Source organism: Pimephales promelas, chromosome 6 (genome assembly GCF_988280905.1).
Source record: "Pimephales promelas chromosome 6, fPimPro1.hap1.1, whole genome shotgun sequence".
NCBI lineage: Eukaryota > Metazoa > Chordata > Actinopteri > Cypriniformes > Leuciscidae > Pimephales > Pimephales promelas.
In genome coordinates, this window is record NC_142774.1 from 2,147,618 (window position 1) to 2,174,271 (window position 26,654).

Below are 26,654 nucleotides of genomic sequence, written 5' to 3' on the forward strand. Positions count from 1 at the left end.
TAAAGGGACAGTACGCGCTGAAATGACGTAGGGACTGGGGATTAACTGCACCGTCACTTTAAGACGAGACACTTCCTCATTTACACGCAACTTTTAGAGGGGGTGGAGACACAATACTGCATTTGGCACAATACTGTGGTGTCAAATGTTTAGTTGGCCAGTAGCTAAACGTTTGTTCTGGAGACATGACTGACTGACTGAATGAATGTAGGCCTACTGTATAATATCCATAGTCTGTCTAAAAATGAAATAAAAGTAAATAAATTCAACTATAAACATCAATACATAAATTACATGAGATATTATCATTAAGTTATACTGAGCATTGAAATAAAAGACCAATATGTGACTGTAATGCAACAAGAAAAAAAATCTACATTTGTTTTGGAGATGTGAATGGCTGTCTGAATCAATGACTATCTCTAGATAAAATATAGATTCATTATGTAGGCCTAATACCATATTTATCATCTGTCATTATTATTATTATTGCCTAAGGGATTTGTTACCATCAGAAACCCAAGCTTTGCTTTTCAGGAGGCGAAACCATGCACACAATATATGAGATATCCATAAACTAGTCAATAATTTAATATAATTATTAATATTTAACTGAGACCTTTATACTCTTTTTGTGCTTGTGTCAAGGTAAAATCTAAATCAAAGACAACGAGAAACTAGGAATAAATACTGAATAGAAAAAATAATAGTTTGTTTCTGTTGAAAAAAAATTAGTGTAAGGTTGATTTGTACTTGCACGTGACTGTCATCTTGTGGACATTTGCAGTACTTCAACTACTGTGGCTGAAAGCTCATCATTAAAGTCCTCATGAAATCAAAACGTTTCTTTGGCATTTAATGTGTTACTCTTCCTGTTATCTGCGGTTTTCTAAGCTTGTTTCTGCCACATAATACAAAATAAAAAGGGTAATTGCACCTTCTTATCTCACAATTCTGTCTTTTTTCCTCAGAATTGCATGTTTATGTCTTTTAATGCACAATTGCGAGATATAAAGTCAGAATTACATGATTTAAAAGCTCAAAATTCATAGAAAAAAAGTCAGAATTGTAAGATGTAAACACCACTGTGAGATTAAAAAGTCACAATCATCTTTTAAAATGTTTTATTCTGTGGTGGAAACAAGCTAATGTGCTAAGCTAGTGTGCTCCAGAATCGGAAGCTCCGCCCCCCTACACTATAAATCCGCCCCCTACAGCTAAAATCAGTCAGATGTTCACACATTACTATTTTCTACACGGTGAATGGCCCATAGTGCACTATATAGGGGATAGGGAACGATTCAGACAGTGTAAATATGCTTTCCATTGGGGCGAATGAAGTTCGGTTTCACGTTAGCGTTACGTGAACCGCCGCAGCTCCAGAGACACGACACACAGAGCGGATAACACCAGAAAACATATCGGATCCATTTGAATTCAACACAGAATTTATTTTAAAGTAATATAGATGAGATTATGAGGAGAAAAGGTTAGAGATTCGGAGAAAACAGCGGCTTTACTGAGCTCAACAGCTCATGCTAATGGCTAGGAGCTGCTCAATAAGTCCCGCCCCTTCTTCCTGTTTCAGGGGAAATTACATTAACACAACAAAATAACGGCCATGTTGAGGGCACTACAGTGGGCCTATAAATGAAATGAGATTCGTGTCTCTGGAGGACTGATGTTTATGAATTCCTCCTCCTCTCGTGTTGTTTCTGAAGGAGTTCACGAGACCACGAGCTCGTATTCCAGACGTCCTCCACTGCGATGACATCATCGGCTCACAGTGAACACAGTGTTTATTGTCCCGTCCTGTATTCTGCCATTGTGTTGTGTGATTTTCTGCCAACGCATGTTGTCAACACACATGTGCACATAGTCAGTATCACATTAGGTTTATTAGACAAATAAATAAATAAATCACATGAGATATAATCATTAATTATACTTAGCATTGGAAAAAAAAATATATGTGAGACTAAAACAACAAAAAGAGTAAACAGTACAGAGCTGAAGTTAAAAGATTAATTAGAATAATCAACATTATTGCTAAAGGCTTTATGAATTGTGATTTGAAATGTATATTCAGTGGACAGAGTCGGATTTCTTAATTGGACCGTCTAAATGAAAATGTCGTTAAAACGAAAACGTCATTTTGGGAGAAAAAAAGTCCATAAGAATGGATAATAAAGAGTTAAATCAAAGGACCTGCATAAAGTTGATGCAAAAATCGCCATTTTCGACAGAAAACCATAACCGCATACAGTTTTTGAATGACATGACAATGCGTAAATTATGATATTCCTGAATATAAAATGGTAACACTTTATTTTATGGTGTCATTTTTATATGTAGTTACTATAGTAATAACTATTAAAGGAGTAGTTCACTTTAAAAAAAAAAAAAAATTGCTGATAATTTACTCGCCCCCATGTCATCCAAGATGTCCACGTCTTTCTTTCTTCAGTCGAAAAGAAATTAAGGTTTTTGATTAAAACATTCCAGGATTTTCTCCATATAATGGACTTCAATGGGGACCAAACGGTTCAAGGTCCAAAAGACAGTTTCAGTGCAAACTACAAACTGTTCAAAGGGCTTTAAACGATTCCAGACGATGAATAAGAGTCTTATCAAGCGAAACGATCGCTCATTTAAAAAATAAATAACAAAGTTTAAGTTTTATAAGCTCAAATGCTCGCCTTGCTCTGTTTTCGGGCGACGCGCGTTCTTGACTCTCCTGTTCGAACTCGTTTATCAAAATGAACTAATCTTTTTCCGAGTCATTTTGTTCATTCAACAAATGAAACGAATGAATTGACTTGAATTGACTTTGTTATTTATTTATTAAATGATCAATCGTTTGGCTTGATAAGACCCTTATTCATCGTCTGAAATCGTTTAAAGCCCTTTGAACAGTTTGCACTGAAACTCTCATTTGGACCTTGAACCGTTTGGTTCCCATTGAAGTCCATTATATGGAGAAAAGTCCTGGAATGTTTTAATCAAAAACCTTAATTTCTTTTCGACTGAAGAAAGAAAGACATGGACATCTTGGATGACATGGGGGTGAGTAAATTATCAGCAAAAGTTGTTTTTTTTTAAAGTGAACTACTCCTTTAATAGTTATTACTATAGAAATGACACCGTAAAATAAAGCGTTACCAAATAAACTGTAACCGATTAAACCTTACATGCGACCATTGGGACAGTTTTCTTACGTTAACGTCTTTTTTTGCTCCTTTTACACAATGAACTTCTCCGGTTTGAATAATAACCACATTCAGTTTTTTAATGACATGAACTTCTGAAGATTAAACCTTTTATGCGACGATGTCGCCTTTTACACAAATACTTTCTCCGGTTTGCTCTCAGCAGTGGAGGGAGGGTTCGCTTTTCCTCCTTGTCCAAAAACAGGAACGGCTGGCGCTCCAGGGGAGGCGGAGCCTAAATATAGCACAGCCCCGCCCACCAGCATCAGTGCGGTCACGCCCCATCCCAGGTAGAGTGCAGGTCCGAGTTCACGTTTGAGCGGTGCGGCGACACTCGGGTCGTAGAAATCCCGAATCACGGTGTGCGCGGTCCAGCAAACCGGCACTAGGAATAAAAACGCAGCCAGGAGGAAAAGCACCGCGCCGACCTGCGCCATCCGAGCCTTGGCTTCGTGAGCGTCGCCGAGGCCCCGCGTGCACTTCAGCCCGGTTACGCTGAGCGGGACCGCTAGCAGACACAGGAACAGCGACAACACGCACAGGCCGCGGCACATCTGGGCGGAGCCTGAGAGCGCGAGGCCCGAGTCGTAGACTTTACACTGCAGTCGGCCCCGCTCCGACAGACACGTCATCCACAGCCCCTCCGACAGCACCTGCGACACCACCAGCTCGTCCCCCACGAACGCAGACACACGCCACCAGGGGGCGGCGCAAACCAGGACCCCGAAACCCCAGCCCGCGATGCCCAGCACCAGACCCATCACCTGAAGACTCGTGTTCGCCATGTCGGATGATTGATTCACTCTGTAAAAGACAATAGCTAAAAATACAGGAGATTTATTTACATACGCTAGGTTTGGAAAAGAGTTTTATGAGCCTCCCTTAATAATATATATATAAATATAACACTTAATAAACTGAATTTTTTATAGATGGAATTAAAGTATGCTTTATTCATTTATACAGTATTACAAACAATGTAATCACTAACATTTTTGCTCTGAATTTCGGTTAAGACGAGAAACTGGTACTACTTTGGTACAATTAGGTTCCATTAGTTAGTTTCAGTTAATGCATTAACTAGCAATGGGCACATTAGCTAAATATATTATTTATTAATGTTTGCATGTTAACACCGTTACAACTTTTGATTTGAGAATAGTGCATTAGTAAATGTTGAAATTTACATTAACTAAGATATATAAAAAAACACGTTTAGACGTATTTTTGATTGTTAGTTCATGTTACTAAAATCTCTTCTGATTACAAAAACAACTATTACAAGTAGGGCCTATACATTCAAAGAAATGATTCTGAATGATTTCAGTGGAAAATCTTTAGTACTTACAGTGTCCGAGGAGCGTCTGTGTGTCGAGCTGGTGTTAAACTTTCATCTGTGTGTGTAGAAACACTCTCTTTGTTTTCACATGTGGGAGTAAATCAGCATCTGAGCGACGGACATCATCTCATCATTATGTGAACACACACATAAATAGGGCATGCACTTATGCCAGCGCCCACACACACACACAAGAGCTACAGTCATGCAAACAAACACACACCACAGATACATTTACTGTGTATTCATTAGAAGGCAAATAATAAACACACAAATATGTTTCTCTGTTTACACCAGAACAGTAGGTGGCAGTATAGAGTCATGCGAGACTAGCAGATTGAAGATTGTCATAGAAAGAAGAAATTTAACTATTTTCTTTAAAGTTCGGGAGGAGCACGTTCAGATAATCAAACCTAATTAAACACATGTGGAGCACATTCAGATATTCAAACCTAATTAGACACGAGTGGAGCACACTTAATTAACCCAATCAATAAGTTAATCGGTATATACAGCAAGTTTACCTCCGTTCGTTATCCCTCACCCCATCTCCTCACTTCGATGTAAACAACACTGGTCCAGAAACACTTCCTGTTTCAGTTTATAACTGTTTTCTTTGTTTCACATGTAAAGAAAACTTCTTAAAGATGTTTGTTTAACTTTTTGATTCAGTTTTATATGTTCTGTTGGTTGTATTTTATCCCAGCATTATGTAGTGTTAAAAAACTGAAACAGGGAGTGCTTCTGGACATCTCGCAAAATGGGCGAGTACTCTGAGTTCGGGCAATTTAAAACTGTTTTATTTTGACATTTCAGACCTATTCATTTGAGTACTTGCCATGACTAATATGACAAGCACACGGCCCAAAACATAATATTTGTCTTTGGTGTCAAAATTCAGCCAGTGTGTGGCGCTGCCATACGTGTTTGTTTTGATTTGTTTTGTTTTTTTTACAGTATGATATGAGGCAGTGTAGAGACACTTCCTGGGTCCGGCTCACACACACAAACACACAGGGACTTTGAACGGCAAGCACTAACTGCGAAAGACATAATGTCACTAACATATAAAGGTGAGTCTAAGTTAAATAATCTAATGTTATACAGTTTAATACCACCATACTGAGAAATTAATTATATACTGAGCTTTTTGTTGCCGGTAGGATTAAACAGTAAATCAGAAATTAAATAGTGAAGATAACCTGCATTAGCATTTAGTTGCCATGTTACAACCTTAAATTTAATCTATTTAGTTATACTAATTAATTTTATAAAATATATTTGTATACAAGTACATAGTATCATGATTAAAATACAGGATGATGTTACCAAATTAATGGTGAGGTAATGTCATCTGTCTTCTTTGCCAAGTATGAATTAAGGAATGTGACACGACCTGTTAGCGGCTCAAAAAGTTATTTTAGCATCATTCACAATGTTTTTATTTATACGTCAGTTCTCACAATGTTACATAACCAGAATATAAATGAATCATGCATTGTTACTTGTATGACACCGTTGATATTTCCAGTGTTTACAGTAATGTAATTGTTGGCTGCACAACTATTTGCTGCAACTTGGAGAATAAAAAAATAAAATGAGAATTAACTTTCCACAGTGTAATCATGATACAGATCATGTGATGCTCCCAACAGTGTGGCAGTAAAGGGAATATGACGTCAATCGGAAAGTGTAGGTGCTGTTCATCTGTGTGACCACCAGATGGCCACAACATTAGAGGTGTTGAAACACTTTGAGTAATGTGATTCAGTTTATCATTCTTTGAGATGGGACTCAGGTCTTTCCAGGAGCTGGTAGCAGGGTAGCAGGAATCCTTATTCTCATAAAGAACTGAGTCTCCCGTCTCTGAGCACACAGAGTTTTTGGACGACACGGGACGCCTCCTCCGAGCCGTGCACCCCTTGTCCTCCTCTGTCCCTCCTGGGCCGTCCACGTCTGGGCCTTTCTCCTTGTCACTCTCCAGTAATTGTTCCAGAGCCTGTTCCACCGTAGATCGTTTACTGTTTGCCATCATAAAAGTGCTAAAATAATAAATAATGCTATTATTGTATCATATGTGTGTATATATATAGGGTTATCACTGTTTTCAGCGGAATCTGAGGAAGACGGCAAGTCCCGAGGTTTTAAGATAAATACACATTTGTAAAAGTATGTGCCCAGAGGGTTAATAGAGAGCCTAAGTCCCTCCCTTATTTCCTTATTCCGGAAAAATATTGAATGGTAGTCAATGGCGAGAGACAACAAATATTTTGATCTGGTTTGAATTATGCCATGAATTACACATATGATGTTTGTCAATTTAAAAGATACATTTTAAAGTAAAGAAAGTCGCAGTTTGATGTGAAACCGTTGAGGTATAAGACTGTGAAAATAAGACTACAAACCCCAAAGGCGCACATTTTCTCTCAATGAATGAGGCTAACTTTACTGAGGCTATTGTCTGTCATTGTTTCTATAGTCTTGCGTTATAATCGTAACGTTATGCCGTCATGTACCAGACTGCACACACACGAGCAGCGGATCCCACTCGTTGTTTCGCTTCCCGAGAGATGTAGTTCATAGAGAGATTTTCACATAAAACTAAATGTTACTCTTCTGTTTTATGACAAACTGCGATGTTTTTGACTTTCAGAATTATCTTTTAAGTTGACAAACATCATATGTGTAATTGAGGTCACAGTTCAGACGGAATAAAAAGATAAGTTGTCTCTCGACATTGACTATTCATATTTTTTCCGAAATAAGGTCCCATGAGCCGGAAGCGGAGGGGCGGGGCTTAGGCTCTCTATACTGCATCCAGCCACCTAGGGCGATCGAAACATTTTGGCTTCATTTTTCAGCACTTGTGTGTCACATTTGCTCAAAGCGTCAATAAAATGCATTTTGGGCAATAACAAAATGAACATCTCAGCACATGAATAAATAAATCGGTCTGGTGAAATAGCTAAAAATACATGGGGATGAAAACCAGGCATCTAGAGCTCCAGCTAATGATATTAACTGTTTGACAGGTGATGCACATGATCTGAGGATTGTGTTACTGGGAGTTTCTGGAGCTGGAAAGAGTTCAACGGGAAATGCAATACTGGGTCGAGCGGCATTTAAAGAGAGCAAAACCAGAGAGAGTGAGAAACAGAGAGACAGAAACATCTCCATCATCGACACTCCAGGATTCTTCAACACTCAACTGACGGATGAACAGATGAAGAATGAAATGATGAAGAGTCTGTATCTCTGTTATCCCGGTCCTCATGTCTTCCTGCTCGTCGTAAACCTGGGAAACTTTGAGGAGGAGCGGAGGAACCTAGTGGAGCAAATTCAGGAGAACTTCGGAGCTCAAGCTTTGAAGTTCACAATGATTCTGTTTATTGGACGAGAAAAAATAACTCTTAGAAAGTGGAAGCTCGTTGTGGATAGTAGAAAGTTTCAGAACCTCATTAATCACTGCAGAGGTAAATATCATGAGATTAACAGTAAAACCGAGATCATTCCAACTCACATCTCAAAGCTTCTAGAGAAGATTGATGAAATGGTCAAACAGAATGATGGCCACCATTATGACATTTACATTTACTTAAGAACTCCACTAAAGAGCAGAAAAGAAAAGATCAAACAAGAGAAAGAAACGAAAGTGCGAGAGACAAAAGTCGAGCAGAGAGAAATAGTGCGGGAGACGATTCACGTGCTCAGCGTAAAGGAAAAGAGCACGACTAAAACTGAAATTGAGAGAATTGAATTATATGAAGACAGATTCTCCAGAGTTACACACGAAAAACAATCAGTAAAATCACAGAGAAACTCTTTTATACATATAAGAGAAACAAATACCATCCAGAACCCAGAAAATTATTGGAAAACAAGCGGAATTGGAAAATGTGACCAGAAGAAACAACATCCAACCCAAGCAGGTGAGAACTTATTACACTTTTCCAAAATATCACGACCTCACTGCGCAAAATGATGTGCAAAAGACGTCTTTTCAAAGTCTATGTCGCACAAGTCGGACGTTGAAAAAAAGACGTCCACTGAGGGGCCAGAATGAAAGTTTGTATGACGTCTTTTTTTGACGTGTTCTGGACATCTGAAAAAGACGTTCATGGATCTTTCGTACAAGGTTAAAAATTAGTTCAAACGTGGCCATTTTCAACATTATTTATGGTCTCATTTAGACAATTTATACTGTTTCTGGACCAAATAAACACTCTCAGGATGCATTAAATTAAAACTCATGTTTATTTACATTGTTTAGATGGTGATATTGGTTTCATTTTAAGTCACCATTGTGGTGAGAAAAAGCCTGGAAATCAAGGATGTTTTGTACTATGAAAGCTACCCATCATGCATTGCAGCATGAAGCATTTTTTTATTTATCGTCACCATTTTTGTGAATAATATGCAAAATATTGATGTCTGTGTGACTATATGGTATATTTTCTCAAAACATTGTGTTGATTTGCTTTTTGTCCAACTTCCATGCTACTAATGCAGTTCCACAAGATTGGTGGTTATAAACTCGGATACAAACACAAAAGTCTAAACACAACTTAAATGCCCACTTTATATTGATTTCATCATCATCATCACCAACATCATCAAGGAGTTGATGAGAGACATTTTTCTTGGCTTTCTCTGCAACAATGGTGTTATTCAAACACACAGTTACAACAGCCAAAGAAAAGCTAAAGAATGAATGATTGTGACCAAGAGCCCAACTAAAGCAACCACTGATCACCACAATGGTGACTTCAAATGAAACAAATATCACCATCTAAACCACATCTAAACAATGTAAATAAACATGAGTTTTAATTTTAATGCATACTGAGAGTGTTTATTTGGTCCAGAAACAGTTTAAATTGTCTAAATGAGGCCATAAATAATGTTGAAAATGGCCACGTTTGAACTAGTTTTTAACCTTGTATGAAGGATCCATGAATGTCTTTTTCAGATGTCCAGAACACGTCAAAAAAAGACGTCATAAAAACTTTCATTCCGGCCCCTCAGTTGATGTCTTTTCAACGTCTGACTTGTGCGACAAAGACTTTGAAAAGACGTCTTTTGGACATCACTTTGCTCAGTGGGACATGTTTCTTAAAAAAACTAATTAAACTTAATCTCTTATTTGTCTGCTTTAAAACTCAGTGTCAAAGTCCATACAGAACATGAAACTTGGAAATCATACAGATCTCAGGATCGTGATGGTTGGTAAAACTGGAGCTGGAAAGAGCGCGACGGGAAACACCATCCTGGGACAGAAAGAGTTTAATGAAGAGTTTTCTACCGAATCTGTGACTGAGATGCCAACAACATCAGCAGACGGTAGAAGCTCGAAACATCTCAGTGACCGACACTCCAGGACTGTATGATACTTCCCTCAGTGAAGATCAAGTGATGACCGAGATAGTGAAGTGTGTCTACATGTCTGCTCCTGGTCCACATGCCTTTCTGCTGGTCATCAGACTGGATGACAGATTCACAAAAGAACAGAAACAAACAATGAAATGGATTCAGGAGAACTTTGGGGAAGGAGCTTCACATTACAACATCGTTCTGTTCACTCGAGGAGATCAGCTAAAAACACCTATAGAGGAGTTTCTGAGAAAAAACAAGCAAATTAATGAGCTAGTTAGAAAGTGTAAAGGCCGTTATCATGTGTTCAATAACACAGATGAAGAGAATCGATCACAGGTCACTGAAGTGCTGGAGAAGATAGAGAGAATGGTGATGGAGAACGGAGGAGAGCATTACACAAATGAGATGTACCAGGAAGCTCAGAGGAAAATAGAGGAAGTTGAGAAGAGGAAGAGAGAGGAAGATGGAAGACGGAAGTTAGAGGAAGAAGAAAAGATAAGGGAGGATGAACGAATGAAGATGTTGAGTAAGGCTAAAGGAGTGGCATTAGTGGGAACAGGAGCCGTAGTGTGTGCCGGATTAGCTGCTGCTGGAGGAGGACTGAGTCCAGCTTTTATCTCAGGAGCAGCAGCTGCTGGAGGAGCAATAAGTCCAGCTTTAATCTCAGGAGCCGCAGCTGCTGGACGAGCGGTACTGGTCTCTGCCGCTAAAGGAGACACGCTATCTGAAGCTTTAATGGCAGGAGTCATAGCTGCTGGAAATGCAGCTCTGGCCTCTGTTCATACTGGATCATCACTACCTGCTGCTTTACTTGGAAGCAAGAAATCATGTTAAACTTAAAGAAACTGTTCATTGCAAAATCCCCAGAGTTAAATTAACTTTAACCCCTTAGCTGTTACCCCCCCCCCTTTTGAGAATGGGGGTTAAAATGCACTATTCGAACTGGTTGTAATTTAAGAATGCTTTGGAATATACCCAAGTTTGGTCTTGTTTTAAAGAAAACACTCAGCAGAATATTGCTGAAGTGAAAACACTTCAAAAAATGAAAGTATGAAAAAGTTATGGAAGTTTAAATTTACAGTAAATGTAAATGTTTATTTTATATAAAATATATATTTTACAAAATATTTTTTACTCTAAAATTTCTATAAAATCAAAGCCATAAATCTTATCAAGTTTCCAAATGTGAAGTTGATATCACAAAAATTGAAGTTCCCATGAGATTTTGTTTAGGCGTAGTACCAAAAATAGCCGCCAGGTGCCATTGAATTCCATTGAATTTAGTTGTATATATTCTGCCTTAACAAATGTATACATTTCTGTCCAAATATCACACAAAATTTGGAACCTTGAGACTCAGACCTTTCTGACAATATCAGTTTTGTCAAGATTAGAAAAGGTTTTGATCATAAATTATGAAATATAATGACTGATAAAATAAGTACCATTTCTATGGTAATGCAACGTTCAATTATAAAACAGTTTTCACACGATGAGAAACAGTATAAATTGTCTAAATGAGACCATATGTTGAAAACATGTCCACAATGGCCAAAAACTTTCATTCTGGCTCCTTTTGTGACCAAGACGTTGAAAAGACGTTTTTTGGACATCATTTTGCTTACTGGGAAGATTAGACTATTTCATAATAGTCTATTTTATATAAGAAATAAAAGAAGAAGAGAAATAAAATTTGTGCTATAGATATGCACTTTCATGAGATCAGTAGGCTTGATGTCCACCACACCATGCACTCATGTCCATCGGCGTCACAACCTTCACATTTTTTTCTGATTTGAGTGATCCATCTGTATCATGCTATAACGTAATGTGTTTAACGTGTGAATCCTTACTAAAAAATGCAGTTCTATAATGAGCCGTTGGCATGAATTGTCCTTGTGATGGAGCGGTGGTGGAGCGCTCTCGGAGCGAGTAAAAACCACAACGCTCCGACTTTTAAAAAATCCGCTCCGCATTCCATTCAAAATCATGCCGCTCCACTCCTCGCTCCTCTCCCACTCCACTCCGCTCACGTACTCTTTCTAAGCCTTAACTGTCGCAAAACACGATTTATGACAGATCACATCCGGTCATCTGTATGTATCTACTTGTTTTACACTCTTTGGCCACCAGGAGGGAATTTGAGCAAATGAAGCCTTAATAAATGAACCCTTTTGTGAACCACTTGGCTGAAAACCTTCGATGCTTCACGAGGCTTCATCTCACCTAATAGATTTTCACTAACAATATTTTGTTGGCAAAGATCAGACATTATATATTTTAAATGGTTTTAAATACAGTGGGGTTTTTTAATACACATACATGCATCTCAACAGCATATGCATCTCAAAAATGTTGACATGTTTCATACTGAAATGCATGCTGGGAGCCACCATAGTATAAAACTCATGACTCCCAGCAAACAGTATTTCATTGTCATTTTTTATTCATATGTATACATGTATAACTGTGAGGATTTTGCTGCTGTAGTGTGTTTTTTATACAGTGTAAACATTAACACTCCTCGGTGTACATGTATCCACATACAGGGTGTTCAAATTAACACTGAAGCAGTGTTGAAGGTAATTACATAATTAAGTGATGATTGGCCATTAGTGGTGACACCTAATGTTAATAAGCAGAATCATTGAAGGAAAGAGAAACAAGAACAGAAAAAAAGAAACACAAGAATTTCAACTGACTTTGAGACATTACACATTATTGCACTTAATATTAACCAGTTTGACATTATTTGTCATACATCTACAAAAGTTATTGAGATTCATCAGAAGTTTAGACGGTAATGTTTGCTGAATTTTTTCATTTCATGTCACCATTATGGTGGTCAGTATTTGCTTTAGTTAGGCTCTTAACCCTTTTAATTTGTAATGTTAGTTTTTCTTGGATGGTTACAACATTGCATTTATAAAGCACATTAGTTACTGACATTATCGTCATGTAGTGATCTAATTCACGTTTAGAGTCTAAGGTTGAATACCAATTCTCTGTCTTACCCCTGCCCCTTCGTCTTATCCCTAGCCCTTGTCCCTCGAAACCGAGTGGTAAACGCTAGTGCAAACATACCCCTATGAAATGAGACACCACTCAGTTACGTCATCTTGCATCGTCCTTAACTGGCGTCTGTCTGTGTCACCCGGGGCAACAAGTGTTGATCACAAACTTCTCGAAACTTTCAAGATGGCGTCAAAATGTCCGGGCTTGGGCTTTTGCTTTCCGTCTTCACTATTCATTATGTTTACATGCACAAGGTGTTGTTTCAATCGGACTGAATTCATTCATTTAAATCGGTGAATCTGAATGTATTGTTGATCTAATATTCCCGTGTTTTCGTCTCAGTCGGGATCCGTGAAGCTGAATGCATCATCTGAGAAGCTGATCACGTACGTGTCTGTGTCAAATAATGTACACATAATGAATGGCGACTGTAGAAAGCAAAAGCTGAATCCTGGACATTTTGGGTGATCTTGAAATGTGGGACTGATTGTGCAAATCAGCAATGTAACGTTAGCATAGCCTAGCGTAGCAAAGTAGCGTTTTTTAAAAACTTTTCAATAAACAACATAGTTGCAAATATATATGTACCTAATTGTGTAGAGCACAAAACAAGACGGTCATATTTTTTTTATCAATCATTTAAGCGAAAAAACTTGTGCATTTCCTACCCCTTGGTTTCAAGTAAGCTCGCGAAAATTCTTGGTCTTAAGGGGTATATACCCCTTCACCTTACCCCTACCCCTAGATCAAAATGAGAATTGGGATAGCCCTTCCTCTCACGTGAATGCGCAAAACTAAGGGGAAGGGGTAAGGGGAAGGGGTAAGACGGAGAATTGCGATTCAGCCGAAATATTTGACTATGTGCTTGATGTCTCATTATGGTATTGGTGAATGTAGCCCTGAGATTCTACAGTTTGTGATCCAACAGTATTATTAACAATTTTGAAAATACTTTGTGCACAGGAGCTATTGTGTTTGGACACACAAAAAAAATCTAGAATCAGCATATGAATCTCAACAATGGTGACAATAATCTAACTAGTGACAAACAGATCAACTCTGAACATCACAAAACAAGCTACTAAAGTTCTACGAAAACAATAGCAAAGTAAAATCAAACAGAAAAAAAAACAATGCCAATTACAAGGCAATTCAACTGCATAATTTATTCATGCTGCAATTCATGATGTGAGCCATGGATGTAGGGCTGCACGATTAATCGCACGATATTGTATGCGCATCTAATCAGTAAAGCCGGTTCCTTGATTAGTAGTAAATCACCTTCACCTGCTTTCAGATGGAGCGGCATTTACTACAAAGAGCCGTAGTTCACTGACAAGCTGAGCCAAATCGTGTTAATATCGAGGACGTATCGCCAGCGATATTTAATGCAAAATGGCTCAGGTTGTCAGTTAACTACGGCTCTTCGTCACGACAAAATCTCCCGTGTTAAACTAACACACCTGGGAGTGTATATGAGTCCACACTCAAGAGTGTTAAAGTTAATGAGATAATTAAGTGATTAAATGAGTGATGATTGAGCATTATTGAAGACACCTAAAGCAGAATTACAAGGAGAAAAGCAGAATTTCAGGTCACCATTATGGAGATGAGTGTTTGCTTTAGTTGGGCTCTTGACCTTTGTATTATAAACTTTATGTATTAATTGTCTGTTGCATCTGAGATATACCTGCCAGATGAACAAAGTAAAAAAAAAACATCTAATGGTGTTGGTTATATTCTGACATTCATCATTTGAAATTTATGTTTGTGATTTATGCTGTTGGCTACAGTAAAACTGGGATTCTGCATAAATATCCAGAATTTGAGATGTAACATAAAGGATTTCTTAAAAGTTGTAAAAAAAAAAAAAAAGACTTTCTTTTAGCCCCACAAACATATCAAGATTCAGTCAATTCATCTCAACAATGGTGACGAATATTCAATTAGGAAAAGTAAATCACATAGACAATTCAAATCATAATTTATTCATACCGCAATGCATGATGGGAGCCATTATTGAGTTGTGATTGGTGGCAACAAGGATTATAATTGTATCACCACGGTTGAGATAGACAGGCTGATTATTGATGTCTGTGTTTCTACATAAAGATGAAAGTGATTTGACCAGAATAATTTTTGTTAATTGTTTACCATATACTGTAGAAGCACTAAGCAATTGTTAGCAAGTTTCACCAGATCAGCTGAATGAATTTCATTTTTCAGATCACAGCATGGTTATGTCATTAAATAATCAATACTATTAGATCATAATTGTCTATGTTCATCTGATTGCTACAAATCAATAACAGCAGACAAACATAGTTTAAACTTGAAGTATAAGGGTCAAGAGCCCAACTAAAGCAAACACTGATCTCCATAACGGTGGCTTACAATTTAGGATTTTGTCCTTCAGCGATTCTCCTTGTTATCATCAGGTGTCTTCAATAATGCTCAATCATCACTAAATTAATCACTTAATTATCTCATTAACTTTAACACTCTTGAGGGTTAATTTAACACTCATATCGTCCATTTGAAAGCAGGTGAAGGTGATTTACTATTAATCAAGGAACCGGCTTTAATGAAGAGATGCGCATAACAATATCTTGCGATTAATCGTGCAGCCCTAACAGAATTAAAGTCAAACTGGTAATAATAAGTGCAATATTATCTGGACTTCGCTGCCTCACATGTTCATACTCCTACATGAAAATCTGATTATCCCAATTTATACCATGTATCACATCCGGCTCTAAGGAGGCTATTCTGGAGCTCAGCGATGCTGTTGTACCGCTCCCTGCATTCTTTAATTTGGCTTTCTTCTTTTGTCGGCCAGTATTCAACCCAGGTGTGCTCTCCCAAGAGGTACTGCAGACTAAAAACAACACAAACACAATTACATTAAATACACAAATGTGACACTGATGTAAATCAGTGGCGCCTCCAGAAATTTTTCATAGGGGTGGCCAGATGGGGCCAGTTAAAATCTTGGGGTGGCACACCAAAACTATAAACCATAATATCAGAATTGTATTCTACTGTTGTGTAGAAAACTATCAGAAAGACTTAAGGAAACTCCTACTGATATACTTTGGTTTATTGTGTAATATTTAATGTTACTATAATGATATTAGTAGGGCCCTACTAATATATATTATATTATATATAATGATATATATTATATGATCTACGTATATATAAGGGCCCTTGCCCCACGGCAAATTTCCAGATACTTACATAATTGTGATGAATTTAATAATTTTTAAGTTATTATTTTGCAGTGTAAGATTACAGTTAACACCTTTAAATATTACATAAATGTATTATGAATTTTTAATAAACTTAATGAGTGTATAAATCAGCAGCAAAAAGTAATTCTTGAAAAAATCTGCACAGTAATTTTATAAAATCTAAATATGTTAATAAAAACAAATGACTATTAGCTCTCTTTTAAAATTCAATCAGGCAATCATGTCACAATTTTATATTTATATGAAGAGTTCAGATGCAAAAGCCTCTAAATGCCATTTGAAATTTTCTTCTAGAATGATCATTTTTATCAAGCTTGTATATTTAAGTTCAGTGACTTCACTTAAATGGCAATGATAATTACCTATTAATTGTTATTTAAGTGAAATTACTGAACTTAAATATACAAGTTTGATAAAAATCATCATTAAAGAAGAAAATTTCAAATGGCATTTAGAGGCTTTTGCATCTGAACTCTTCATATATTAATGTCAAGAATTCAGAAGTGCATATATAGCCTACACTACAAAGAAATAATATACAATTAAATTATGCTTATTTAAAATGTATTGAGCAGGCTAGGTATAACAAAATAATATATTTCAGTGCGCAACTTCAGTACCCATGATAACATGAAAAACAGAGAGCACACAGCGTGTATGCGCATCGCGGGTGCAGAATGATGTGCTCAAAGCAACATGGAGTCACAATGTGCAGCAAGTGCGCATTTAAAAGCTCATGTCACAAATCGAAGAAATGTCGAGCGCACAAATCCTAGTGCGATTTGTTCCTTTGTTTCACAGTTATTGTGCGTTTGATGCCGATTCATAGTCCTTGGAATATGTGTGATCTAACAAGCACACGGTACTGAGTCGTTTTAAAAACAGCAACAAACTCCAAGAAAATGAAGTAATTTTATGCGAATATACAGCCTTTTATCTACAGATCATGCACTTATAACGTGAATATATCATATTGGAGAGAGTTTTACCGTGCATCCAAGAGGCGCGCGTGCTGTTTGAATATGAATGGAGAATGATTGACAGCCGCAGAGAATGATGTAAATATACTTCTGTCCCTCACATTAAGCTATGGAATGACTTCAGATGACTTTGTCACCCAAACTGACGTGAAAAAAGCGGGAGGTGCCGAAAAGCGCGCTGTTTGCATCCCTGCCTGTCAAAACGTGGCATAAAAACACATCAAAAAGCTGCTGTAACAGTATACCATTTGGCACTTAAAAAGCACGTCACGACACATAATTCCCCATCTTCTTTTACTTAAGAATATTTTTGACTTATTTATAAAATGCATAACTGATGCTGCAAAAATTAATACTGGCCAATGGCCTGGTGGCGCCATTGATGTAAATTTCTTGATATTTTATCCAAGTTTGATTCAGTTCTCATACAGCAATTCCATGTGAATGAAATCAGTCTTTACTCGCTACACCTACGCTTTTATGAATACTAAGGATTCTGACATTTATTTGCTCTCCTAATGCTTTTTCCCCTACTATATAGTAGGGAAGTATGGAGTTTCGGATGCATCCAATGTCACACACTTTGATGTTTATTGTTCCATCCAAAATTTACCCAGCTGTATGTCCTTCTGTGCAAAAGCTAAATCTTTTAGGAAGTACAAACACTCACCTTCCTCCTGTTATTTACAGACACAGAGTGTACACTTACGTTCCTCCGAGCTTTGGCAGGTCTTTGGATTTGCCCATGACGAGGTACGACTTGCCTTCTTTCAATCCCAAATGATCTCTGCAACTGGGACGAGCCAAAAACGGTCTGACTCTCCCCTCAACATCCTCATCAGTGCCTACAGGACAGAACAATGAAAACAATGCTACAGGGATGTCCAAATGCCAGCCACAGTTCAAGAGTTACATGCTCTAAAAACATGTATTTCAATATAAGTTGATGGACATACAGGAATAATAAAACATACCTTCTTTTACCACCTGGTCTACCTTCAAGTGATAGATGTCAGAGTCCTGTGCCAGATCCATCCCCACCACCAAGACTTTATAAACTGTCAGACATACACGTTATATTGTTATCAGCATCAGCTGTGAGACTGAATGAAATGGGAGTCAATGGCTGAGGATGGAGAACATGCGTTTACCATAATCTGTGCTAGTTTCACAGGCTCTTTGCAAACGCTCCCACTCTATGACCTGATGAATGCAATAGATAAAGTTACATTTCCTGTAATCAAAAATACTTACAATATAGAATTATGTAGCACACATGTATTTAAAAGGCTTATACAGTAAATTCTGTGTTGAATTAACATTGCTCGGGAACCACTAGCAGGGTGTTAAAAGTAACACTGAAGCAGTGTAAAGTTAATGAGATAATTATGTGATTAATTTATAACCAACACGTGCTACTCTGAGATGGGCTGGGTGATATATATCACATGACATTGTTAAGCGCATCTCTTCAGTAAAGCCGGTTCCTTGATTAGTAGTAAATCACCTTCACCTGCTTTCAGATGGAAGATATGAGTGTTAACCCTCTGAGACCTAAGGGTATTTTTACAATAAATTTTCCGTCTGGTGTCATTTACTAAAAAAGCTTGTAAAATATCAACCCTTTGGTGAACAGACAATTGACACACCTCTTTTTTTTTCAGGACAAATTGAACTTTCAGCATATTTGTGTTACATTGATGTCACCTGAATGTAAAATAAGTTATGGGACCATAAAGACAAATGAAAAAATAAATCGGAAATGGAATCACTCAATTATTTATTGAAATCACACACAAATAAATAAAAGCTAAGCAATTTTCCTCTGGAAAATAGTTTGTTCATGTCTTTGGAGTCCTGGAGCACAGGAATAAACATTATAACTTGTACAGAACAAAAACTATTGACATTTTTCCAAAAGAAGTCCAGGCGTTTGGGGCCTCATGAAATTCACTGGTGCCAAGCCTCAAAACAGTTCCTATCAGCAATCACACAGAGGGCCACATCACAGGTTTTGCATTTCTATTTTATTTATTCTTTTATTTATTATGTTCTTTTTATTCTTTTATAATACATTTATACTACTATAATACTTTTTTACAGTAAATAAATAAATGGCACTTCAGCTGGGTCTATCCTGGTAATCTAGTTCCTCATCTGTCAAAAAGCTCTGTTCTCCTGAAAATCCATCATCCTGCAATGCACCAAAATAGACCAGCGCTTTATTTACGTCCATTTCGCTGTGTTTCTCTGTGAATCGCGCGTCTCCGTGAGTCTCTCTATCTCTCTACACTATATCAGCGCTTGGTTCATGCGTAATGACGCACACCAATGTTTACAACGGATCAGCCTGTAATTGGTCAAAAACCATCACGTGAAAACATCACGTGATATCCAGGATGTCCGCTAGCATCGAGCTAGCGGCAAAAATGACCGAATATTTATGAATTATGGGCTTCAAGATTATCAAAGTTTGACATAAAGCGTTTGGATTTATTGCTGAAAACCTCTGAAAGGAAGCACAAGTTCCAGGCTGGATAGATAAACCTTCTGTAAAGGCTAGAAAGACCCGAAAGACACCCCCGTGATGGCTAGCTCGTTAGCTTTCTGCTGGAAAAAACGGTAAGAAAATCGATAAATCTGTCATCGAGTTATGTAAACATTTATCGGAGGTGACGTGTGGCATCGTCGACGACGCCGTCGGGCTCAGGGGGTTAAAGTTAATGAGATAATTAAGTGATTAATTTAGTGATGATTGAGGATTATTGAAGACACCTGATGATCACAAGGAGAATCACTGAAGGAGAAAATCTAAAATTGTAAGTCACCATTATGGAGATCAGTGTTTGCTTTAGTTGGGCTCTTGACCCTTACACTTTCACATTAAATATAGTTTGTCTGCTGTTATTGATTTGTAACAGTCAAATGAACAAAGAAAAGTGTGATCTGATAGTGTTGGTTGTGTTTTAGCATGATTCTGCTCTATATCATCAGATGTCTTCCACAATCAAAAACCCATCATTCATTCACTTAATTTTATCTAATTAAATCGAAGACTGTTTCAGTGTTACTTAAACACCCTACTTGTGGTTCCCCTGTGAACACAGAGTTATTGAACACCAGGGTATTTGCTGAATAGTTCAGTAATGATGGTCAACAGCACCGAGTATTCTGGAATTCGGCTTTCCTCTCTTGTGGGCCAGTATTCAATCCAGGTCAGCTCTCCCAAGATGTATTTAAGACTTAAAACAACAGAAAACACATGCATAACATGGTATAATCAACCATTAATGGAAATTAAATACACAGGTGAAATACTATAGCAAGCAACCATCGGAACCATGTTAAATAAGTGTAATTGAGTCAATGTTAAGCGCATTGAATCAACATAACTTTTGCACATGTAAAAAATGTTAAAAAATGTGGAAATTTTGATAATTCTCATTGATAATTCTCAAAAAGAACCTCACTGAGGATTAGATGTTGAGGCTTTATTGAAAATGTTTGGTTGCCATTATTGTGATCAGTGTTATATTAGTAGGGAAGTTTGACTCTAGGTTTTTAATGTTAATTAAAAAAATAAAACTTATTAAGGATGTTTAATTTACACAGATTTTGTGGCTCAGATAAAGTCCAGTTCTGGTTTATTTCTTTGCTCTTGGCTGACATGTGGCATTGCTATGGCCTGCTTGTGGCCCAGATCTGGCGAACAGGAGTGGGCCACCCAAGGGCCGTCATTCCACGCTGCATGTGGACCAGATCATCTTTCCACATGTGCCAGATGTGGGCCAGATCTGGGCAGAAACAATGTTGTTATCTGGAGTGTGTCCGTCTGTGCAAAAGCTAAATCATGTAAGAAGTAAAAACATTTACCTTCCTCCTACCCGTGACAGGTCAGTGGATTTGCCCATGATGAGGTACGACTTGCCTTGTTCCAATCTCAAATGTTCTCTGAAACCGGGACGAGCCAAAAATGGTCTTACTTTCCCCTCAACTTTTTTATCATCAGTGCCTACATACCGGGACATCCAAACGTCAGCCACAGTTCAAGAGTTACATGCTCTAAATACATGTATTTTAATATATGTTGATGGACATAATATGGTAGTAATGAACCGCACCTTCTTTCAGCGCTCGCTCCACCTTCATGTCGTAGATGGCAGAGTCCTGTACCAGATCCATATCCAATACCTTAACTTTATAAACTGTCAATGATATGAGTTATATTGTTATCAGCATCAGATCTGAGAGTGGATCTCAATGACTGAGGAAGAATAACATGCTTACCATAATCCATGCCGGATTCATGGGCTCCATTAAAACACTGCATTCTGACCTGATACTTTTGGAAAGGGCAGTTTTCTGTGTTATGAGATTAGATTGTGTGATATTTCTTCAAAAACAAATACATTCATAATAACAGACCCCCAAAAAATTCCCCATCTGCAGATGTGCATTTTTAATGATGTAAAAGACCGTTTAAACTGTTTCATTACAGACTATTTGGCTTTAATGGTGAAATGCGTGTGATGTTTCTCATTTATTAGTTGCTTTGAATGAACGTATCTGCTGAAAGACACATAAATTAATACTATACCTTCTGCACACTGGCACCAATCTCCCTTGCACAGTCTGTATAGAGCGCCATGTGCCCTATAAGGGTGGTAGAACTTTGTACAACGAGTATCTGAAACACACAGGTTTATAATAAAAAAAGGAGTGGCATTAATAACAATAATAACCATGTTCATTTGAGAGCACCAGTTTAACTATGCAGAAGTATGTTTATGTGTTTATGTACGTGCAACAATAACTCACCTGGTGAGTAATATTCATATATTGTGACAGCGGCAGGTTGAAGCAGACCCACATTAAGGATCTTGTGCATTCTGAAAGAAATTGTTTGTTTTTCTACACCTAAAACCTAATAATACAAAAAAGCAAAGCATATTTATTATTACATATGATATTTTACACTGGAAACTGCATGTCCAAGCAACAAATAATTTGAATAAAATAAAAAATAAATAGCTGTATTTACAATGCAAAGACAGTTGCATGTGGCATTGTTGACAGAAAACAAAATAAAATGTAAATTCATAACAGTCATAAGCTATACGTACATTGCATATGTACTTTCTCATGAGCTTTAAATAAAAAATGCTAAAGTGTAAAAATAGGACTGATGACTTCTCCTGGGAAGTCACTTTACTATTAGCAACTGAGAATCCCCATTGATAGGCCGGCGGTGGATCTATAGCAACTCACTTTTCTCAGCGAGCGACTCACTCTCCTAATGTGGGGACTCACTTTTCTCAGCTGGAAACTCACTTTTCTCCTCACGCAGCAAGCGACTCACTTCCTCAGGGTGCGGATCCACTTGTCTGTGTGATACTTCTGTCGCGCCACGCTCCGCTTTATTTCTATGGGTGACGTCTCTCGCTTAGGAGAGTTAAAGAGTAACTACCCAGACAGCAAACTGACATTGAATCAACGTGGAAACAACGTCTCTCATGAAATTGAAACAACGTTGATTTTGCTCATCGAATTAACGTTGAACCAACGTCAGACGCGGCATTCTTCAAAGCTAAATGAAAATCGAAAATTGGTTTGCTTTCATAACGTTGAAACAACGCGTTGATTTTCCGTTAGTTTTGAAAGAATGACGCGTCTGACGTTGGTTCAACGTTAATTCGATGAGCAAAACAATGTCAGATCAACGTTGTTTCGATGTCAGTTTGCTATCTGGGTAAACCCTAAACCAACTTTTTTTAGTTAATGATCTGTAAGAATGGATCTTTATTAATACCAATTATTGATTCGAGTAACTTTTTTGACAATTCTGTATAAAGTGTTTTATTTCTACAATATATAGTATAAAACGTATTAGTGCTGCCCTCTTCAGGTTGAACGGTGGCTACTGCAGTTGAATTTTCCTATTGGATGTTCCGCACTTCGTGACATACGCAGGTTTCAGGGAGAGTTAATCGCTCGCTGAGGAAAGTGAGTCTCTCGCTTAGGAGAGTTAATCGCTCGCTGAGGAAAGTGAGTCTCCAGTTGAGGAAAGTGAGTCGCTCGCTGTGTGAGGATACTAAGTCGACAGCTGAGTCGCTCACTGATTAAAGTGAGTAGCCAGCTGAGGAGAGTGAGTATATAGATCCACTGACGGCCTATCAATGGGGATTTTCAGTAGCTAGTGTCTATGCAGAAGTGACTTCCCAGGAAGTCATTAGTCATAGTCCTATTTTTGGACATTCCGGCCCACCATAATCCAGGGCCTTTTCTTCTACTGTTTTTCGAATACTATGAATTCTGACACTACTTTTTTGCACACTATATATAAATTATTTTAGGGAAGTATTTCGAACACAGCGATTCTACATAATGATGCAGTTTTACATCATTATGTAATGATGTCATCACACAATGACAACATATTTTTACAGCTTTTAGCAACAAATGACCTGCCTCTAGCAACTTCTTCCAAAAATTTGTTAGCAACAGTGGCTGAAATACCTTATCTAAATAGAGGATGAGGGATCCTCGCTCTGACAGCACTTTATTCTTTTCATATTTCTGAATGTATCTCTCCTTCCCTGTGGACAACTGAGAGCATGAAAATGAGAAATAAAAATCATTACATGATATGATCAAAATACTTTATGACCTGTTTGTATATGTTAGATGCTCCACATGCACAGTCAAGTAGAAGTCACATTTATTTCTATATTGCGGCTTTATACAAAACAGACTGTTTCAAAGCAACTTCAAAGTAATAAAATATGAAAATAACAGTGTTAAAAGTGCAATGGGTAATTGTCTACATAACCTTATTTATTTTTTTATATAACTGGTTGAAAGCAAAGATGACAAATACCAGAAGACTCACGTTTGAGTAAAGAAAAATAATTATTAGCCTATTACTCCTATGAATAAAGTACAGGCAAAAAAAGGAATGGTAATAATACAGAAGGAATGCATGAACAAAAACGTTAAAATACTGATTTTGCTCAGAGTGAACCGATTGAATTAAAAAAATAATAATTTAAGCACTTTTTATTGTTGGTTACATAAAAAAGGTAGACCTGCCCAGGGCTAGTGAGGTTCAGAATGAATGGAGTCATTTACTCATTGCCAGTGTTGCGAAGGTAACTTTGAAAATGTAATAGGTTACAGATAAAAAAGTTATTCTATTTACAATGTAATAAGTAGTGTAATTATTTCAATTACTTTATTTATGTAAAAATCTACATCCTATACACAGCAAAATCCCCAGTATCAAATTAACACTTAAAAGTGTGAATTATATAAACTCCGAGCAGAGTGTTAAATGAACACTGAAGCAGTGTAAAAGTTAAAGGAGAAATAGTCTCGTAAAATCGATCCCCGAACGCCGCTCATACAGTTCAGAAGTTCGCTGAACTTCATACAGTTCAGATCACTCAGCACGGCGTTCGGGGATCGACTTATCAAGACTATTTTTTAAGATGGCTCCTGTCTGTATACGCGAAGTGAACTGTCTTCATAAAGTATCTTCTTATTAAACGGTCTGTACACTTACAAAGTTCTCAATGCTTCGTTTTGTATGTATGGAGCCTCATTAAGTTACTGCGTTAGCGTGGGGCTATTTTGAGCCTTGTTAGTGGTATAAACTAGCGATTTCTCTTTACTAAGTCAATGCCCCCATGGCTAGCATTATACGCTTAACAGTTTTTAGAGATAAAACTCTTTACATTCGATTATCATGAAAACAAATCTCAGAGAACGGTTGACTGTGTACCGATGTTTTATTAGACCAAAGGTTCATTGTTCGCCGGAGTTCTCCTTTAATGAGATAATTAAGTGAATAATTGAGTGATGATTGAGCATTATCGAAGACACCTGATGTTAACAAGCAGAGTCACTGAAGAAGAAAACCGGTAGGGCTATTTTTAAGTCACCATTACGGTGATCGGTGTTTGCTTTAGTTGGGCTCTTGACCCTTAATTCATTAGCTTTAGATTTTGATAGATTTTTGTAATGCTAGCTTGTTGGAGCACATGTTGGAGGTGCCCACGCCATTGGATGTGCAATTGCCACAGCACAGCCAGTGCATGAGCCAGACACTCATTGTGCTATCTGTGCAGCTGGAAAATGCTTTATACATTTTAAGCTTCAGAATTTTGCCACTTGTAAAGCAGACAGCCGCGGCGTCTCTGCTACCGCGGGCGTGTTTTTCCACATTCAAATATTAATTTTCACCTTCGAAGTTCTGTTTTTTAAAACTATTTGAATATATATTTGAATTTAGATTATTCATTGACAGCCCTAGTTCTCAGTAATTTTAACTGATTAGAGTTACATTTTTTTTGTTGTTAAATCACATAACTCTGTTACATGTTACTCCCCAACACTGCTCATTGCTAAACAAATATGAGGCATAAATGCACTATAAAAAAAAAACGGTGTTATTTACGGTAAAATCAGCACAATACCTCTTGAAGATCTTTGTTTTCCACAATAAATCCTGTCGGTATGCCAATGTCCAGAATTGTCATGGTGGCAATGGTTTTATCATTTTTATAGCTGTGAAGGACATATCAAGAGCAAATATTATTAACAGGTTTCATAGTTCTAAGTTTTCCTCCAACTGATTCTGTGCAGACGTGTATATAGTAGAAGTAGAAGTAGAGAGAAAGTAGAAGTCCTGCCATGTGTTTATTCCAGCCATGAAATGATTGACAGTTGATTTCAGCTGATTTCTGTCTCCTGGCTGAAAAACTGCTAATAAACAAATCCAGGAGATTGGTTACATGGTGATGATTTTGTAATCATCATGAAATAGCCTGATTCAATTAGATATTTATTTATTTTTATTTTTAATTATATTTAATTTAATAATTATTTTGTCAAATTAATTTATTTTCACAAAACATGTTACTGCACTGTCCCGAGACCCAGCAATATTACAACAATAAGTTAGTAGACCTTAACAAAACAGCAAAACAGTCCATTTCTGATGACACACACAGTCATTAACAATCAATGTATGAATCCCAACAATGGTGACAATCAAAAGTACTTTTCTGCAATACAAGCTGTGTACCAGTCTAGTACAAAACACCCAGCATGCATTGCAACATGAATAAGTTATGCTGAATTGTCCTATAATTTTGTTTGATTCTAAGTCCAGTCAGGAGACAGAAATCAGCTGAAATCAACTGTCAATCAGTTCATGGCTGGAATAAACACATGGCAGGACTTCTACTTTTTCTCTACTTCTACTTCTACTTTATACAACTCTGATTCTGTGTTTAAGACTGCTTTCACATTAGAGCTTTTGGTGTGAACCACCAAAAGTCCACTTGATGTCAGAATTATTTTATTGTAGTATAAAACAGAGCTGCTTGTCTCTGAATTATGTGTCTTTGAAGAACAAGTTGCTTCTGCATCAGAACACAGTGAAATTTGAGTCTCCGCTGGAGAAACGGAAGTCTGTAAGATA

At 37.4% G+C, this 26,654-nt stretch overlaps 3 protein-coding genes across 7 annotated transcripts in view; 1 reads left to right on the plus strand and 2 right to left on the minus strand.

Moving 5' to 3' along the window:
- Window positions 1-3,022: 3,022 nt before the first annotated feature.
- On the minus strand, window positions 3,023-5,220 carry cldn31 (claudin 31). 3 transcript variants are annotated; one of them, XM_039647898.2, is made up of 3 exons: window positions 5,073-5,220; window positions 4,558-4,656; window positions 3,023-4,013 (listed from the first exon to the last, which is right to left on the minus strand). In XM_039647898.2, exon 3 carries the CDS (start codon window positions 3,992-3,994, stop codon window positions 3,341-3,343), a length of 654 nt encoding a protein of 217 aa, XP_039503832.2. In that variant the 5' UTR covers window positions 3,995-4,013; window positions 4,558-4,656; window positions 5,073-5,220; the 3' UTR covers window positions 3,023-3,340. The 3 variants fall into 3 exon arrangements, with proteins under 3 accessions (XP_039503832.2, XP_039503822.2, XP_088988914.1); XM_039647888.2 differs by having other exon boundaries at window positions 3,023-4,029; window positions 5,073-5,219; XM_089132788.1 differs by lacking the exon at window positions 5,073-5,220 and having other exon boundaries at window positions 3,023-4,029; window positions 4,558-4,991.
- A 276-nt stretch (window positions 5,221-5,496) lies between these two features.
- On the plus strand, window positions 5,497-12,252 carry LOC148978456 (GTPase IMAP family member 8). The gene is given in 4 exon segments (XM_089132707.1): window positions 5,497-5,621; window positions 7,581-8,477; window positions 9,712-9,865; window positions 9,867-12,252. Coding segments are annotated over 4 exon segments (1,959 nt in total). The 5' UTR covers window positions 5,497-5,602; the 3' UTR covers window positions 10,756-12,252.
- Window positions 12,253-15,616: 3,364 nt separating this feature from the next.
- Window positions 15,617-26,654, minus strand: part of LOC148978457 (complement C3-like) — a 28,606-nt gene continuing 17,568 nt past the window's right edge. Inside the window, exons 33-44 of one of the 3 annotated variants that reach the window (XM_089132665.1) lie at window positions 25,645-25,735; window positions 23,687-23,776; window positions 21,989-22,094; window positions 21,768-21,857; window positions 21,458-21,532; window positions 21,292-21,375; window positions 21,044-21,182; window positions 20,334-20,412; window positions 18,322-18,373; window positions 18,145-18,228; window positions 17,880-18,015; window positions 15,617-15,814 (exon numbers count right to left, since the gene is read on the minus strand). In XM_089132665.1, the coding sequence (XP_088988791.1) occupies window positions 15,658-15,814; window positions 17,880-18,015; window positions 18,145-18,228; window positions 18,322-18,373; window positions 20,334-20,412; window positions 21,044-21,182; window positions 21,292-21,375; window positions 21,458-21,532; window positions 21,768-21,857; window positions 21,989-22,094; window positions 23,687-23,776; window positions 25,645-25,735 (1,183 nt within the window). In that variant the 3' untranslated portion in view covers window positions 15,617-15,657. Of the gene's footprint in view, window positions 15,815-17,879; window positions 18,016-18,144; window positions 18,229-18,321; window positions 18,374-20,333; window positions 20,413-20,915; window positions 20,965-21,043; window positions 21,183-21,291; window positions 21,376-21,457; window positions 21,533-21,767; window positions 21,858-21,988; window positions 22,095-23,686; window positions 23,777-25,644; window positions 25,736-26,654 lie in introns of those variants that run through there. The other 2 variants (XM_089132666.1, XM_089132667.1) reach the window with 2 other exon arrangements.